This window comes from Dunckerocampus dactyliophorus, chromosome 3 (genome assembly GCF_027744805.1).
Source record: "Dunckerocampus dactyliophorus isolate RoL2022-P2 chromosome 3, RoL_Ddac_1.1, whole genome shotgun sequence".
Taxonomy (NCBI): Eukaryota; Metazoa; Chordata; class Actinopteri; order Syngnathiformes; family Syngnathidae; genus Dunckerocampus; species Dunckerocampus dactyliophorus.
The window spans coordinates 21,189,674-21,206,357 of NC_072821.1; the positions used below are offsets into that span (position 1 = coordinate 21,189,674).

Genomic DNA, 16,684 nt, shown 5'->3' on the forward strand with positions numbered 1-16,684 from the left:
AGTTCACCAAAGAATATTTGCTTCGGGTCTTAGTAGTTTTCTAAGTGTTCTATTTATACATGACGCCAGTATTTAAGCAGTCACATAAAATAGATCACCTCTCTTTTCTTTTTGTCAAAGTAGATTTAATAATGCTGCAGGTTGGGTACACCTGTGCATGCATAACCCTGGATTATGACTTTATAGTGTTTATACAGGACAGATTTCTGTAATGAAAATATTTAGATTATTTCATTTTGGTAATTGTGTTATTTGGAACTAAAAAGTATATTATTATATGTATTAATTAATTTTACTCTAAAACAGGCATCAAATTAAATTTAGGTTAGTGTCAAATAGTACAAAATGTTGTACTTTTCTACTAGTCACACAGTACTACTGGACTAAACGGGTCAGATAACAAAAAGAGGCTCAACATTTTCGACTCTCACTTTAAGGGCTCTCGGCCATTAAATTGAGTTTCGCAATGTTCTCGGGTTCTGTTGGCTGTTGAAAAATGTTAATTAAATAAGTAAATAAATAAATAAGTCATAAAAATGGTTATTTGTCATAATTTTAAAAAAAATGCAGCGGCACAACAGAGCGGCGGCAATCCCATGCAGCCCACCACAGTTTCAGAAAATCCTAGGGGAAGCCTGAGCACTGTTGTTTGGATAGGTTGAGCATTTTGAGCGATAATGAATTGACTTCTGGCTATTTCATTCATTCACTCATTTTCACTGGCTGAGCTGCAGCCAATCCCAGCTGACGTTAGGTGAGAAGCAAGGTACACCCTGGACAACTGGTTATATGTATTATAGCGTTTGTCTAAAATGTCCCCAACTGTTAGATCCTCCATTTGTCACTTTCCACAAAATATCTCAGGCGTGAAGGAGAGGTCCCCTTCATTATTACATTAAAACATATTTAAATCGACACGTGTTTGTGAATTCAAGAAATGTTTTTTGACATCTTCACATTGAACGACACACACACACACACACACACACACACACCTCTAAAGTATCTACACTTTGATTAGCATAATTCCTCTTTTGTTTCAGTCTAGCTTTCTTAATTAGCATTAATTTATGCCATTAAAGATCTCAAAAAGATTTTGCTGTATATTTTGAAGTCAAATTGACCCACTTGTCCATTAGTGTGGAAAATCAAATCATTCCGAGTGAAGTCAGATCTTCATTTGTCTCTGCTCGATCCTCGGTGGTGAGTGAATGATTAAGGGAGTGTTTTCTTGGAACGCAACGATTTCAATTTCCTGGAAAAATTCCACTGCCCTATTTCAAATTAAGGATAGAAAACATAATTGCCTATTTCCCTCTCCAGTGCAGCACACATTTTCTTTGCATCTCTAATCAAGTTTTATAGACATAAGGAGGCTCAGGAGATTGTTTTGTTAGTATAGCTATTGTTGCAGGAATAGTAACTGCAGGGAGGAAAACATTTGTTCTCATATAAAACCCTATGGGATGACTTTCTACAAAATGTTGAAATGTCTCTGGGACTTTTGTCCATGTGTCAGACAATATCTTTGCATTGTTTGTTAGTATCAACATTTCAGCTTTTTCCTCATTACATTATGCCTTTCATAGAATATTTTCTTTTTTTTTTGTTTATTTTATGTGCCGTGGGCCCATGAAAAAAAAATCTAATAAAAATCAAAGTCCGCAAATCACCCAGGGTTTATGTATTTCACTGGGAAGTGTTACCAAATGACGGAAGAGCACTATACGTCTTAGCACTACAGCTAGTCATGACTCATGCTAGTCAAGGCGAAGCTTGTGGAGTTGTTATGCACTAATGCACACTCCCCGGGCTTGTGGAAGTGGCCTGCGTGTCTGGATCGTTGCTTCCGCTGTGAATATTTTGCCTTTTGTGTTTGTGAAAATGCATGACACAAGAAATCCTTCCTGTTTTTCCACTTTTAATGCATACTGCGTGGAATTCTGAGTGGAGTCACCGTCACCTAACAGGTAACGCCAAATCCAGTTTTGGCGTTTTAAATATTAATAGTTCCTTTTATTTGTGATTGTATTTACAAATAAATGAGCAATTAATTAATTAATGTATGAGAAACACTGATGCATGCTTTATGCAAACATTACACTAGGTTGTTTTCATAAACAAATGTAAGATTAGTTAGCACTAGTAAACCAAATAATAAACCAAATAATTTAGAGTTTTAAGGGCATATAACAGCAACAAGACCTTTTACATTTGTGCATTAGTTCCTCTGTCTGCTATCTCGCTTTTTCCCCACACCTGCTTGCCTTAAGGTCCCCACACATTCAGGATTGCTACATTTTTTGGTTAGCACAGTAACTGGAGGAAAAAAAGGAACATAAATGGTCATTTTCTGGCCTTATTAGTCGGGTACAGTCTCACTGTGTTGATGATCAGATTCTGGGGTGTCTTTCAACTGTGTGGCCCTGTGGTCAGTGGTGGGATTTAAAATGCAGGAGCACGCAGGGTCTGACCTCAGAAATTGTGTTCCTGCAAGTGTGTCTGTGATTATCAGCTATTTATTCAATCGTCTGACTCTCCTGCGTTTAAGAAAACACTCAGTGGAGATTCATCTGCTAGAATGCAAGACAGTGTCTGCCGTCAGTGCACAAAAATGTATATCATATGTAACAATATGAGGGTTGTTTTCTAAGTCAATGTTTACATTCATATTGTATCAATCAGGATAAAACGGTTTTGATGTTCATTTATATTTGCAATGCTCTGAGAAGACAAAACAAGGATTTAACATAACATGAACAACACTGACCTAATTATATCAACTGCAGGGGATATTATTTCTGTATTCCTGGGTATGATCATCATGCTGTGATACTTTCAGACTCATTGCAATCATGTTAATTACTGCAGCAAAGATTCAAAACATGAAGGATGAACAACATATTTTGATGGCTCCTGCCGTTGTTGTGAACAATTTCAACAAGGCTAATGGTATTATCTCTGTAATTTGGGTATGTATAATTCATCAATACTATGACTCCCTGCCCTCCTCCTCAGGTCCAGTGTCTGGTCTCCGAGTGGGCGTGGTCCAAAGACGACATCATCCTCCACACGCTTCCTCTCCACCATGTGCACGGCATTGTAAACAAACTTCTGTGCCCACTCTGGGTTGGCGCCACTTGTGTCATGCTGCATGAATTCCAACCTCAAAAGGTGCAGCCTGCTCTCTCATACTCTAAATATTTCTCTTGGTACATTTTTGAAAAAAAAAGTTGTACATCTGTAAGGCTTAGGAGATGAATACAGTATGGGGGTGCAGATATCATTGGCAGTGAGTCTATAAGAAGCAGTGTGTTTGCTGGAGGCTTGAGAGCTGCAACTCTTTCCGCATGACTTCCTCTTGTCTGTAAGCCTACAGTGTATGGTTATCAGTGTCTCTCTTTCTCCGTTCCACTTTTCGTCTCTCCTCGCTTCATCTCCTCTTGCACTCTCTCCCTCTTGCCAGTCCCCTCCTCCCATCCCTCTCTTGCTGTCAGACTAAGTGTTTTGGACCAAGTGATTAATTGCCCTGTGTGGCTTTGTATCTGACCAATGCCGACTCACGGTAAGAGCTTAAGCAGCGGATCAATCGATGCGCTGACATTGAAGAATGATGGCGCATATTTGGCCCTGAGAGACAATGGAACAAGTTGTGTGTGTGTGTGTGCGCGCGCGCGTGTGTGTGTGTGTGTGTGAGACACAGGAATATAAAAAGACTGACGATTCAACTGTTTTCTAACATATAGGTGTTTTATGTCAGGCCTTCAAGAGCTTTAATGGCTGTGGGCATAGATGCAAAGCAAAGACCTTTGAAGGACAAGTGTATCTGTCAGAAAGGCATCTCTCATAGCCATCAGTATTCGACTGTTATCCCTGACCTTGTGTACCAAACCACAAAGCCCATTCTCTTAACCTCAGAAAAAATGCTTTATTGTCCTGAAGTTATAACTGCTTGATGAAATGCTGAAGAGTCTGTTTCTTTTATCCCTCAACTTCTGTAAAGGGTAACCCAGGCAGTAGTAGGACTTTTTCAAAGACACTCCTCCTATAGTCCTAAAGTGGTACAGAATGTTCAGCACTACAGTGTAGATGCTGAAGGTTTCATTGCCTTGCTCCAAGTCAGCTATTAGGGAAACTGGTATTACGGCTGTGATTATTATGGATATTAAATATGAGAAAAGGATTTACTGACACATTTTCATTTCATCATGTATAACGTGAGAGAATTACAAAGGGGGAGGGATAACAAGACAGTGGCTGTAGCCAATGGTTTCTTCAATTATCATGTAATCTACTGACTACTCGATTTAGTCTCCACAATTTATAGACTGAACAGTAAAGTGATAGAACATAGTGGAAAAATGTCCATCATAATTTCTGCCCAGTCCAAGGTTATTTCTTCCAATTGCCCGTTTTGTCCATCTTATCGACAGCCTAAGACAAAATTACATTCACTTTATTAAATCTCAGATGCCAATCCTTTGCAGTGAATGTGAGAAGAATACATCAATCCCACACCAGCTGCACGACAGTCAGCTATGTCCTACAGTATATGTGAACACTACAGCAATGTAATGTACTATTTGTATTGCTTCCAGCTATCTAAGGATTTAAGATGTACTTAATGCTGAAAGAAATGGGTCTTAAAGGTTGTTAAAAACAACATGAATTTTACTACACAGCCATATTTGTGAAATATTATAAAGTAGCTACCTTTTTATTATTTATTTAGGATATATAGTAAATCCACGCTTGAATGTAATCCGAGATTACATTCCGGGACTACCAGCGAAGGACGAAAACACGCAAGTAATTGATGCACACATAAAAACATCTATTTTTAACACCTAATCTGGGTTTGATTCTACGTTGGGCATCTCTGTGTGGAATTTGCATGTTTTCCCCGTGTGTGTGGGGGTTTTCCTCCCACATTCCAAAACATGTTGGGTTAATTGGCGACTCTAAATTGTCCATAGTTATGAATGTGAGTGAGAATGGTTGTTTGTCTATATGTGCCCTGCGATTGGCTGGCGACCAGTCCAGGGTGTACCCTGCCTCTCGCCGTAAGTTAGCTGGGATAGGCGCCAGCATACCCCTGTGACCCTGGTGACGATAAGTGGCATAGAAGATGGATGGATGAATGGATGAATTCAGCTTCAGAACTCTAATGATCGATCAAAAGATGTAATCTGAACCACAGTGTAGAAGTTATATATAAGGCTATAGGCATTTGTTGTCGTCCTTGCCGTATTTGTGGCAATTTCGAGGATTTTGTTCATCCTGAGTCAACATTTTCTTACCCAAATAATTTTCCGAAGGATGAGGGCAAGACTTTTGGCTATGGCAGTTTGTGGGCAACTTGCTGAGGCGTCTGTTTCGAGGAGCGTGTACATGGATGTCGGAGTCGGGAGTGGTGGGGCACTGACAAAGTCGCTTCACTGAACCAGATTTTCAAAATAATTTTTGAATGTCAAAGAGAACTTTTGCTTACATCTGTGAGTACCTTTCCCCAACTTTCAAAAGGCAAAACACGCCTTCCGATGACTTATAGGTCAGATTTACGAGACCTGAACAGTCATACTGCAGTAGGATCGGATACATAACTGATTTATGACCACATACAAAAGAGGCCTGGGTTGCATTTGAAAAAATCGGAGCAAGAGGGGTGACTGGAGCGCTGCCGGTGTCCCTCAAACCACCAGTGCTTATGGAAGGGAATATATCCAAAAAGAAGAGGAAGACTTATGACCAGAAAAAGGGCATAATAAATCCTGGTCCAGACACTCAGAGGGGTTTGAAAAATATAAAAGGCCTTTAATTCGATTTAATTTGGGCTACAAAACATTAAAATACACCGACGCGTATCAGCTCGTGCCTTCGTCAGAGTGGAATTGAAATTATACAGTTCATACTGACATGCCAGATACAGGTCACATATGAGCAAAAAACTCATAATTGACCTGCAGTGTCAACCTACAGTAGCTGTTTCTCTTCGTCTCACAGCAACTCTGATGTGTTCAGGGACCGCCGAACAAAATGTCAAATCTCAACGCTTGAAGGAAACATAGGGCTACTCCCTATCAAATGATTAAAAATGTAGTCTGATTAATTACCGTTTTCAAATGAATTAATCATGATTAATCAGTGTTTGCAGCTATATCTGAAGTTTGTGCATTTTCACTCTTTTATTAACTGAAAGATAAATTGTTAACATACCGCATGTGTTAACAGTTCAAAATTAAATGAAATTTTAAATCAAGCTAAAGCATACTACGCACCAAAATATACTCTTTATTATGACAAATAACAATTTTTTATGATTTATTTATTAACTTATTTAATGTTTTTCAACAAAGAGCAGAACATGTACCGAGAGGACATTGCAAAACTGTTAATTTAATGGCAAAGTTGCTAAGAGCAATTAAAGTGAGAGTCTTAAAATGTCGAGCCTCCTTTTGTTACCTGACCTGTTTAGTCCAGTTTGTAACAAACCTCTGTGAGTCAGGTCCCTAATCCAATAAAAGTCCATCCACTAAAAGATGGGCGTGCAAAATACTTTTAGGGTATAATATGGTTCAATAATATGGTATCAGTTTGTGGTGTGATTTAGAATATATGACACTTTTTTAACAAACTCTCTTTAACGCAATAGTAATTTATTGACGGTCCCTATTATGAACAACCTGCGGTTAGAGCAGCACTTCCCGTGTGAGATCCCCGCACCGTGACACAGCAATGTTCCCTCTAATTTTTCAAGTGTCTGAGCATACATACAAACGACCTGAGCATTCCTTGGATCTCTATGAGAGCCACCAGACATGCAACACTTGTCGTATCATACCCGTCCAAAACCTGAGAACTTGAGGTAGTCCAAGTTCCACTCTGTGGTATTAGCATGAGTGGGTTCAAAAGAATGGCAAGACGTATTTCACAATGTAGCTTTCCTTTTCATCAACCTCAGACAGACAGACTATCTCATCCAATTCATGATCTGAATCTTGTAGGAAACCCCTGGTTTATCATTTCATTTTACATTATTTCCTTGTTTACCATTTATTTTGTTAATTATGTATACTTGAATTTCCTTTCTGTTTTGCAACAGCTTGTCGTGGTACTATTTCATCCTGGAAATTTACTTGAAATTGATGCCATATTTGTTGCATATGTTTACTTTTGTCTAAATAAAAAAAATTATTAAAAAAATGTCAACCAAAAAAAAACAGCCATCTTCCGCTCTCTTCAGCAACACTCGAGAAAAGTCGGCCTAAAACGTCCTGTTTCCGGTAAATCCGGCCATCAAAATAAAAGCACACTAGTACTACGTGCACGGTTAAGCAACACATGACATTCAGTCCGCAGTTGCTACCTTAGCTTTGCAGCACGTTTTTCAGAGCAGCCCTTTCTTGTTCAAAAAATAAAAAATCACACCCAGATTCGCCTCTTTTAGTCCACCTTAAAAGAACCGCTTTGGCTTGGTGTGTAGATTATATCATATGGTACTGCCCATTCGTTTCGCCATAACACGGCTTACAGCAAGCAGCCTGCAGCTCTCTTAACTCCGCTGCGACATTAGCTATATGCTAACCTGGAAAACAGCAACATATATTACGTAACACACTGTTAATACATTGATTGGCTCCTCAAGTAAAAATTAATCAGCTGGAAGGTGTTCGTCATTGTGTTATACTGTATGTTGTTACCGCTTGTACACAGAAGCACATAATAAATTGTTAAGTGATTAATTTATTTACAGTTCATGTTGGCTTTTATTTCATGCGCTGCATAAATTTGCAGTGAGTGGCAACTACCGCTGTACCTACAGAGCCGAATATCCACACATCCAACATGAAATTAACTTTACCACAGTACACTGTGGACATGTCTGCATGTGGTGTTGCGTTTTCTTCTTCTTGCAAGTGGCGGGAGTCGCATTACCGCACCTACCGTGTTGGAGTATGGCCCAGCGTTGCGAATGTTATACGGCAACCGGATTGGCCCGATCTCGTGGCGGAAGCCAAGGTTATCCGGTCTTCAAAATATATCGGTACAGCAGCTGGACATCCTTATTTAGAACAGTATTGTAGTAACAAGAGTAATAAACGCAGTACAGTAAGAATAGCAAAACCCACAGATACCACACTTTTATTCTACACAATTAAATTGTGCCATCTTAGCCGTTGCTCTTTTTTGTGTGGAAAAAAGAAGATTGCTTGTGTACACTTTAAAATATAATAAGTTGACTTTACTTTGGCCGCACGGTTAGCACGGTTAGCTCTAGTGGTTAGCACGTTGGCCAACACAGGAACAGCCTGGAGATCGGGAAGACCTGGGTTCGATCCTCCCTTGGGCATTTCTGTGTGGAGTTTGCATGTTCTCCTTGTGTGTGTGGGTTTTCTCCGGGTACTCTGGCTTCTTCCCACATTCCAAAAACATGCAGGTAAGGTTAATTGGTGACTCTAAATTGTCCATAGGTATGAATGTGAGTGTGAATGGTTGTTTGTCTATGTGTGCCCTGGCTGGCGACCAGTCCAGGGTGTACCCCGCCTGTCGCCCGAAGTCAGCTGGGATAGGCTCCAGCATGCCCCCGCGACCCTAATGAGGATGAAGCGGTATAGAAAATGGATGGATGGATGGACTTTACTTTAAAAAATATGCAAACGTGCTGCCTCGCAAAAAGTAATTTATGTTAAGTTACATTAAATACATATGATAATTATTGTGTGTGTGCAGTACTTAACTTATTTTGAGTTTGCAGTACTCAAATTATCTTAAATATTTTGATTAGAATAACTTGTTTATTTTGACTATGGAGTGCTCAAATTAACTTGAATGAATTAGATGACAGTAACTTATTTATTGTGAGCTTCCAGTACTCAAGTGATAGCTTAATTCGCTCTGGTGTTGCTCATCTATCATATTCAGGTCAACTTAATGTAATTAATTTTTTGAGAGCCACTGTACTCAGGTTCAACTCAAGGAGCGAGGGATAGATTAGTGTAAAAAGTAAACACATTAGCCTGGTTTTGGTGTTTACCAGGCTAGTTCAGCTGAGGGCCTAAAAATAAGGTGCTTTCCGTCTCAAAACTGTATGCATTCGAGACTGAAATTTTTGCATCACTAAAAAACCATTGTACATGGAAAAGTCTAAAAGTTTCTTGACCTAAAAGAATTACAACAGAACATGTCAATTTCATTAAAAAACCACACACACACAATGAACTGAGAACACTGAATGGATTAACTCAGTGGAATTAAAATTGATTGAACAATTGAACTAAAAAATAGTTACTGACCTGCATGGGAACATGTTCCAGCTTTAGACAAGAAAAAATATCAAAGAAATAGCCTCTGAACAAAAATGCACACATATTAAAAAATTAATATTCCTCAAATAATTGCTGGAGAGAATATTATTATTAAGACCTAAAACCTTTGAGAGAATCTTTCTGAACTAATCATTTTTAGTTCAGATACTTTTAGTGCATATACTTTTTGAAAAGCAAAGTAACAACCTGAAACATATTGACAAATGCACATTAACAACAAATAGTTCCTGTTCTTCCTCTCTTCAAAATAAGAGTTCTGGTTGTGTTGGCATTACTTGTACAAAAGCACATACATTTTAAAAGCACATACATTTATTTAGAAAAAAAAGGTTACAATTCTTTCTTGGTATGAGACACAGGAACCTATTGATTGTTCGTAAGACATTAATATTGGTGTGCCAACACTACATAGGCATTTGAAATTATTGGGATTATTATCTTGCAGGAGCTGTGACGTGAGATGCCTGTGTAGTGTGGACATACTAATATTGCTGACAAGTCACTGCATTAGGGAGCTCTAGTTGACCTGAAAAGACAATTTCAGCATTAAGCAAAAAATTGAAAAAAAAAATTCTAATTCTAACTAGTCACAAATGAAAATGTACAATTAATTGTTTTAATCACAAATTAAAATCTGTAATAATAATAATTATATAGTTACTTATTATATAATAATTATTATTATTTTAACATTAACAAACTAAAATGTACACGAAATAATTGATAATAATGAATAAAATAATTATTAAATTAAATATTTTCTTTCAATTGTAAATTTAAATATACAACAAATTTTTTTTAAACCAAAATTGTGCGTTGAATTATTTTTTTTAAACAGTCATAAATAAAGGTGTACAATTAATTATTTTTTAACATGAGACAACAAGCGAATCCGGTCAATTTTCAAAATTAAAGCAGTTTTCAAAATTAAAGCAATTTTCAAAATAATACACCAAGATTGACAAATACCGTAGCCCTCCCTGTGCCTGTTTATTTATCTAAACAGAGCCCGACAGAGTTGAAAACACACACACACACACACACACACACATCAACACACATATATATACACAAAGGGTGCCTATAGGCTACTTTTCTGAGACCCTTATTTTATTCAGTACAGTCAGACAGGATGTCTTTTCTTATGAAGGCCAGAAGTGTGTTGTTTGTCTTGGAGCACTTGACAGTAGTGTGGTGGGGAATGAGTAAATGTTGTTCCAAGGAGGAGGGAGAGACGTGTTTGCGAGTTGGAGTTACATATGTGATGTTGAAAATGAGCACTGCTGTTGATGTGTTAAGCTAGGAATAAAGTATCACACCCTGTGTATATCTGTGGGGACGCTACACATTCTCTATCCACCCTCATAACTGCCATGATACGTATGCGATAATTACGCTACAAAATTTTTACGTAATTAATTAAATACGTTAGTTACCATTGTTAAGGCGTTATTTGTGACAGCCATAATAAAGGCAAACATGGAAAAAATGTGGCTTTTTGAGACAATGCATGCTACATTGTGCATGTATCATCAAGTATTTATTATATTTTAATTATTACCGACTGAGGGTGAATGAGATGTGTGTTCTGCAGACAGAATTGACTATTTTCAAAGAAAAAATTTAATTTTTGTAAAAAAAAAATTTTTCCACCACAAATCTGCTGAATCTGAACCGTGGGGGATGTGCGGGGATCCACAGTAGTTTAACATTATTTTGGGTTGGTGACAAATCGGAATGCTTTTTGGATGCTCACAGTCTCATTTTATTCAAAGAGACCACATTGGTATTTCACTTCCACCTTGAGTGCAGGTCCCAGCAGCTCACTGAGGTGTTCAGCATGCAGCCCGTGCATTTGGGTTCTCACTGCATCCTGTCCCTCAGGTGGAGGCCAGCTCTTTGACAGACATAAATTGCCTTCTTCTCCCCTTCTGGTGGACTCCGGTGGAAGCGCTCCACTGGAGATGACAGACAGCAACCACAATGGTCAAGTGAGAGACAGTTAATAATTCCTCACTCTCTGTCTATAAGGTAGCTGGCACACCCTCATTAGCTTAGCTCGCTTCGCGTGTGATATTGCTGTTATAATAACAACAAAAAGTGAGAGGGAGGCACTTGATTTTAGTACTATCAAGTCTAAATTCTGTCATCGGCATATGTGAATTTAAAAAATGAGGTAGATGACAATACACTCACTCCCTCAAAACATTAGATGCCTTTGCACAATCTGATGAAATCCAATACAAATTTTACATTTTGACCGATGCATGCAGAGGGTCTGCAGCTGTGTAGAACTGCACTGTGTCATGCTGACAGTACCATTATAATCAGGTCTAATGTTGTGGTTACTTTATTTAGCTACAAAGACATGTTTGATGTCGTGCAGTTCTAAGTTAATCTACAACTACAATGATAACTACATTGGTGGTACAGTGGAAATCAGCTGAACGACACTGTAGACATGGAATAATTTGAGGCTTGGTGTGAAGAGTGATGCTATTCATTGCTGATATGTATGTGTGTGTGTGTGTATGGGTGTGTTTAAGTGAGGTAGCAATAGACTGCATAGATAGTGAGCAGAGACAGGAAGATGAAGGGATGAAAGTATAGAGAAAAAGTAGCACTTGGTATGGAATGAATGTAGAAGAAGTAAGGATAAGTTGACAGATAGACAGTTAGGGAGGAGCATTTGTCTCTCGGGGAGGGGACAAGGAGACAGACTTAAAGAAGCTGTCGTTCACCTTCACTTAATTCACACTGCCCTCCCAGCCTCCCATCTTCAGCTTTGATGTGATGCATGAGAGCGATGAGGTGGCATTGATGGGTTGGAGTGTGTAAACAGGCTTTATCCTTGAACAAGCGAGCCAAGTTTTATATTTGCATATTGTCTTCTATTCCAAATGTGTGCACCTTCTTTCTATGTGGAGAAGGGCATGTGTAGCCTCTCCTGTGGAGTCAGAAAGCACATTTGTCAAACGGAGCTGCATAGAAGCCCCTTCAACCGGCCAATGTGTCAGCTGTGCCCCACAGCATTCTGATGTTTTCCTCCCTGTGACCTTTTCAAATCTCGCCTTCTTTTCTTTGTGCGTGTTGACAGCTTTAATATGAGGTGGCTTCGTGCACCTCAGCCTTGCCATTTAAATCAAATAAACCAAACTAAAAGGCACTTTTCAAGTTGCATACAAATGTGGATGTAACCATTTATGTTGGATTTCTATTCATGTTGGACCTGTCCATCAGAGGGTCCTTATCACTGTCTTCCTTCTGCCCTATGCAGCCAGATGCCAAGCTAATCTCTTTTTTTCTACTACGTCTCTTCTCAGGTATGGGAGATGCTGCTGAGCTCCAAAGCTCCACTGGTTAATGTCTTCATGGCTGTGCCAACTATCTACTCCAAACTCATTCACTACTATCATCAGCATTTTACACAGCCTCATGTCAAGGACTTTGTCAAGGCAGTGTGCAAAGAGAGGATCAGGTATGGGCTTTGGGATCAAGGAAAGCACCAGCGGGGAACAGTGGGCATCCAAAGGGAACATATTTGTGTACCATCAGTTACACAACACAATATAATGAGATTCGATACGAGAGACTGATCAAAAATGACATGATCGTAGGGTGTCACAAGACACTCAGTTCGCGAGATGGGACGATACACGTGCTTGTGCCTACGAGAACAAGACGAGATTTTAACATTACTTTTAAAAAAAGCACAATGAAAAAAAAATACTGTGTATATGACAATGATAATTTAATTTCTACCATGTTACCTTGCATTGCTTCTCACAAGGCTACACTCTTCTGTACTCTGTGTGTATGCTACCGGCCCCGCCTCCAACCACCGAGACAAATATACAAAAAGGCTCACTCCGTTCATGCCGTTGTTGTATGAAGCAAACGCACTAAGGTGCCGAAACCAGTGCACAGAGTGAATCCTCTTCCTGCCTGTTTGGGGGTGAGAGACGAGGAAAACGCATGCACATGGCAATATATTGAGGCTGGCAAGACTGAGTTCAGTTATTGTGTGATTAATTAATTAATTTATAATCGTCCCACTCCTAGTGCCCACAAGACAGTTTTTTTCTGGACGAGAAATCTTGTTGCGTTTTAATCATGCCAGATCTTGTGACACAAGACCTTGTGACATCCCTATATTATAGTGATGTTGATTTTGACTGACACTGTCAAAGTGGTATTCATTTAACAATATGTTAAACATTGTGGTTGTAGTTTCTTGCCACTTTCATATTAGAAATAAGGTAAGGTAATATACCGTTTATTATGATGCTTATTATGATTGTGTAGTTCTACACCACTGCAAAGTACAGAATATCATTATATTTTTTGATTTACTTAATATTGTGGTCAGTGAGTGCTTGTTTTATACAGTAGGATTTCATACAGTGCCATCTTTATATTTTACATTCTTAATCGTTGCCTTCCCTTTTCAGACTCATGGTCTCTGGCTCTGCTGCTCTGCCGCTGCCCACGCTGCAGCGCTGGGAAGACATCACGGGACACACACTGCTGGAACGTTACGGCATGACTGAGATCGGCATGGCACTGTCCAACCCTCTGCAGGGCCAACGCATCCCAGGTATTCAAGTTGGTTACACATACATATTTAATATCCATTCTGGGGGATAAAACACATTAAATGTAAAAAAAAAAATAATAATAATAATCAATGTATTCCAAAATCTGCCAGCTATGAGAGAGGTCTTCATGCTTACTGCAACTAATAGTATCATACAAGGATAATTTTCTCAGAATGTCAAAAACTGCCTTTACAAAGAACATCACAATGTTCAGTTACATTTCCGATAACCGACATACCAATATTGTCCAACTCTCAATTTCCGTTATCGATATCATCCAATACCGATACCGATATGTGTAACATCACATATCTGCTGTGGTGGAATTAACACATACAGTATCTGTACTGAAGCTAATGGATAGAGCATCAGCAATTAGCTTGTCAACGTGGCTGTAAACAACCTTGTACAACATTGTAAAACATCGGAGAAATACCTGCCATTTGGCTTAGGCTGTGACCCTTGTTTTAAAAGTCAACAAAGTAGACATTTACATTTTTTTTATCATCAATAAGTCCAGTGAAGAAAATCAATTGTCATAATTTTCGTGTCGGCCTAGCACCCTTAGTGCAGCAGCAGTGGCGGAGCCAGAAATTTTTCATTGGGATGCCCACGGTGAGACTATTACTCAGATAAGAGTGGCAATAAGTTGATACCTCTAGATGGCCAGTGGGGTGGCCGGAGAGTGGCCAGGGGTGGCCACCACGTAGCTCCGCCCCTGTGCAGCAGCATGCTATCTTCATTTCCACACCATACTACAAATTGCATTTACAGAGTAATTCCTGGCCCAAATGACCATATTTTGCACCATCAGATTTTAATGAAATTTCATCTGATATCCTACATATTATGCCTTTTGTCTTGTCCTGAAGCTCCGATCTATGAATTTTTAAAGGCTTAAAGTTGGACTTAACATTCGAAGCCGTCGTATGAGTCGCGGTCGTCCAAAACTCAGTATAAATCAGATGCGAAATTGAAGAGGAAAACTAATCTATTTTTTAGAAGGTCATAAACAGATTTTCTATGCTGTAACTACAAAAATATTCCATTTATTAATATTGAATCCTGCTTTGCGGAAATTCCCTTTTTGTGGAACAAATTAACCACAATAAACAAGGGGTGCCTGCAATTTGTTAAGCATGTCCAAAACAAATAAACCATTACCATTACTAATACCGCGTTCCTTATTATAGCTGTAGGTCCTGTCCACACGGAAACGTTTTTTTTTTGGTGAGTTGAAAAAAAATGTGCATCCACTCAGTGCCGGATTAGTAAATAGTTGCATCCAGCTGGAAACGCATCACTGGTACCACTGTGGCTGATTTCGAGCTGGTTCTCAGAGCTTTGTTTTTCCATTGTCATGGTTCCACAATTGGTTCAAATTGAAGCAGTCTTTTTTGGTTCAACTCTGGCTCCAAAAGCTTGCCGGCCCGAGTTTGGCCCGAACCGTTTGCATGATGAGGTGGGCGGGGTTACCTAAAAAAAAAAGGCTGCAAATTACCTCCATCTTTATGACATTGCATTGCAAACTCTACCAACCACTCAACGCTCCGAAAACATGGACACCAGAGGAAACCCGCTGTCTCTTGTCCATTTGGACATCCGAAGAAGTGCAGGAGAAATTTTAAAAGGCGACAAGAACCCGGCCAATACTGGAATGCCTCAGAGGCAAGATTTTGTTTGGTTTTGTTCGGTCTTTCAAACAAATAAATAACAAACTTGAGGAATTAAAGAAAGACTACAGAGACCCAAAGAAAGACCTCGGCAGGAGTTGTAGTGATCGGAGGAGTGCTTTATTGTGAGGAGTTCGACAAAGTTTTGGGCCGCAGACACAAGCGTGCCGGCTTGCTGGTGGGTTAAATACCACAATGCTGTAATTCTCAAGGTTGTAGTGAGTTGTGTGTTTTGATTACAAAATGGTCATCACTTGAAATTTCCTGTTATTCCCTGATGGGAGGCATAACCACTATGATGTAATGACACGGTTTCCCAGGACAATGGAAAATGAAATTGGTGTCGAGTCAGTTTGCAGGCAACACGGTTCCACCCCAGCCTCAAACTTAGTCCAACCAACCAACCAACCAACACCAAAGTTTGTTACAGTGGAAAAGGTGTATGGGTGAAAACAATGCAATATAAAAGGCACAATTTTGTGTGGTGCTGTGAACAGACACACAGACGTAACCACGTGACACACCAAACTATAGAAGAACGCATGCACATAAGTCCATCGTCTTCTGCTTTCCAAGGCTCTTCTAGACTTATAACGAAGAGGAATTACCGCATCGAATCATTTAGAAATTTTAAACAACAAAATATCAGGAGAATCTCGACTGCGGTGAGTCATGACAGTCGAAATATTCAAATATAATGTTGGCTTATCGTCAGAGCTCACTCCTGGTCACGTGACAGCGACGGAATGGTGACATCATCATTTTCAGAAAGAAGTGGGTTGCTTGTCTAGCGTTTTAATATAAACGTCTGATAGACCAACCACTAACATTTTTGTCCAGTCTCGTCTCGTGAACAAAAACTCACTCACGACTCGTCTCGTTTTAGTCATCAAAGAGCCATGTTGAAGTCGTCACCGTCTCGTTTTCTTCATGAAAAAAAAAGTTTTGTTAATGAATTTCTTTATCGTCATAGTTGACGAAGACAACAGTGTATCTGTAAGTGTCAAATAAATAATGACTTAAAACTCAGTGTTATTTTCTTTGTACTGTAAAAGGAGATAAGATTAGTCTTGGTCATATTTATGGC

The 16,684-nt window shown here is 39.2% G+C and overlaps 1 protein-coding gene across 4 annotated transcripts in view; it reads left to right on the forward strand.

Moving 5' to 3' along the window:
• Nucleotides 1–16,684, forward strand: part of acsf3 (acyl-CoA synthetase family member 3) — a 62,049-nt gene that overhangs the window by 4,486 nt on the left and 40,879 nt on the right. For all 4 annotated transcript variants that reach the window (XR_008569804.1, XM_054770834.1, XM_054770835.1 and 1 more), the window contains exons 3-5: nt 3,019–3,174; nt 12,650–12,804; nt 13,778–13,923. Coding sequence is in view for 3 of the 4 variants with exons in the window: in XM_054770834.1 (XP_054626809.1) it covers nt 3,019–3,174; nt 12,650–12,804; nt 13,778–13,923 (457 nt within the window). In the remaining variant the exon portion in view is untranslated. The remainder of the gene's footprint in view (nt 1–3,018; nt 3,175–12,649; nt 12,805–13,777; nt 13,924–16,684) is intronic.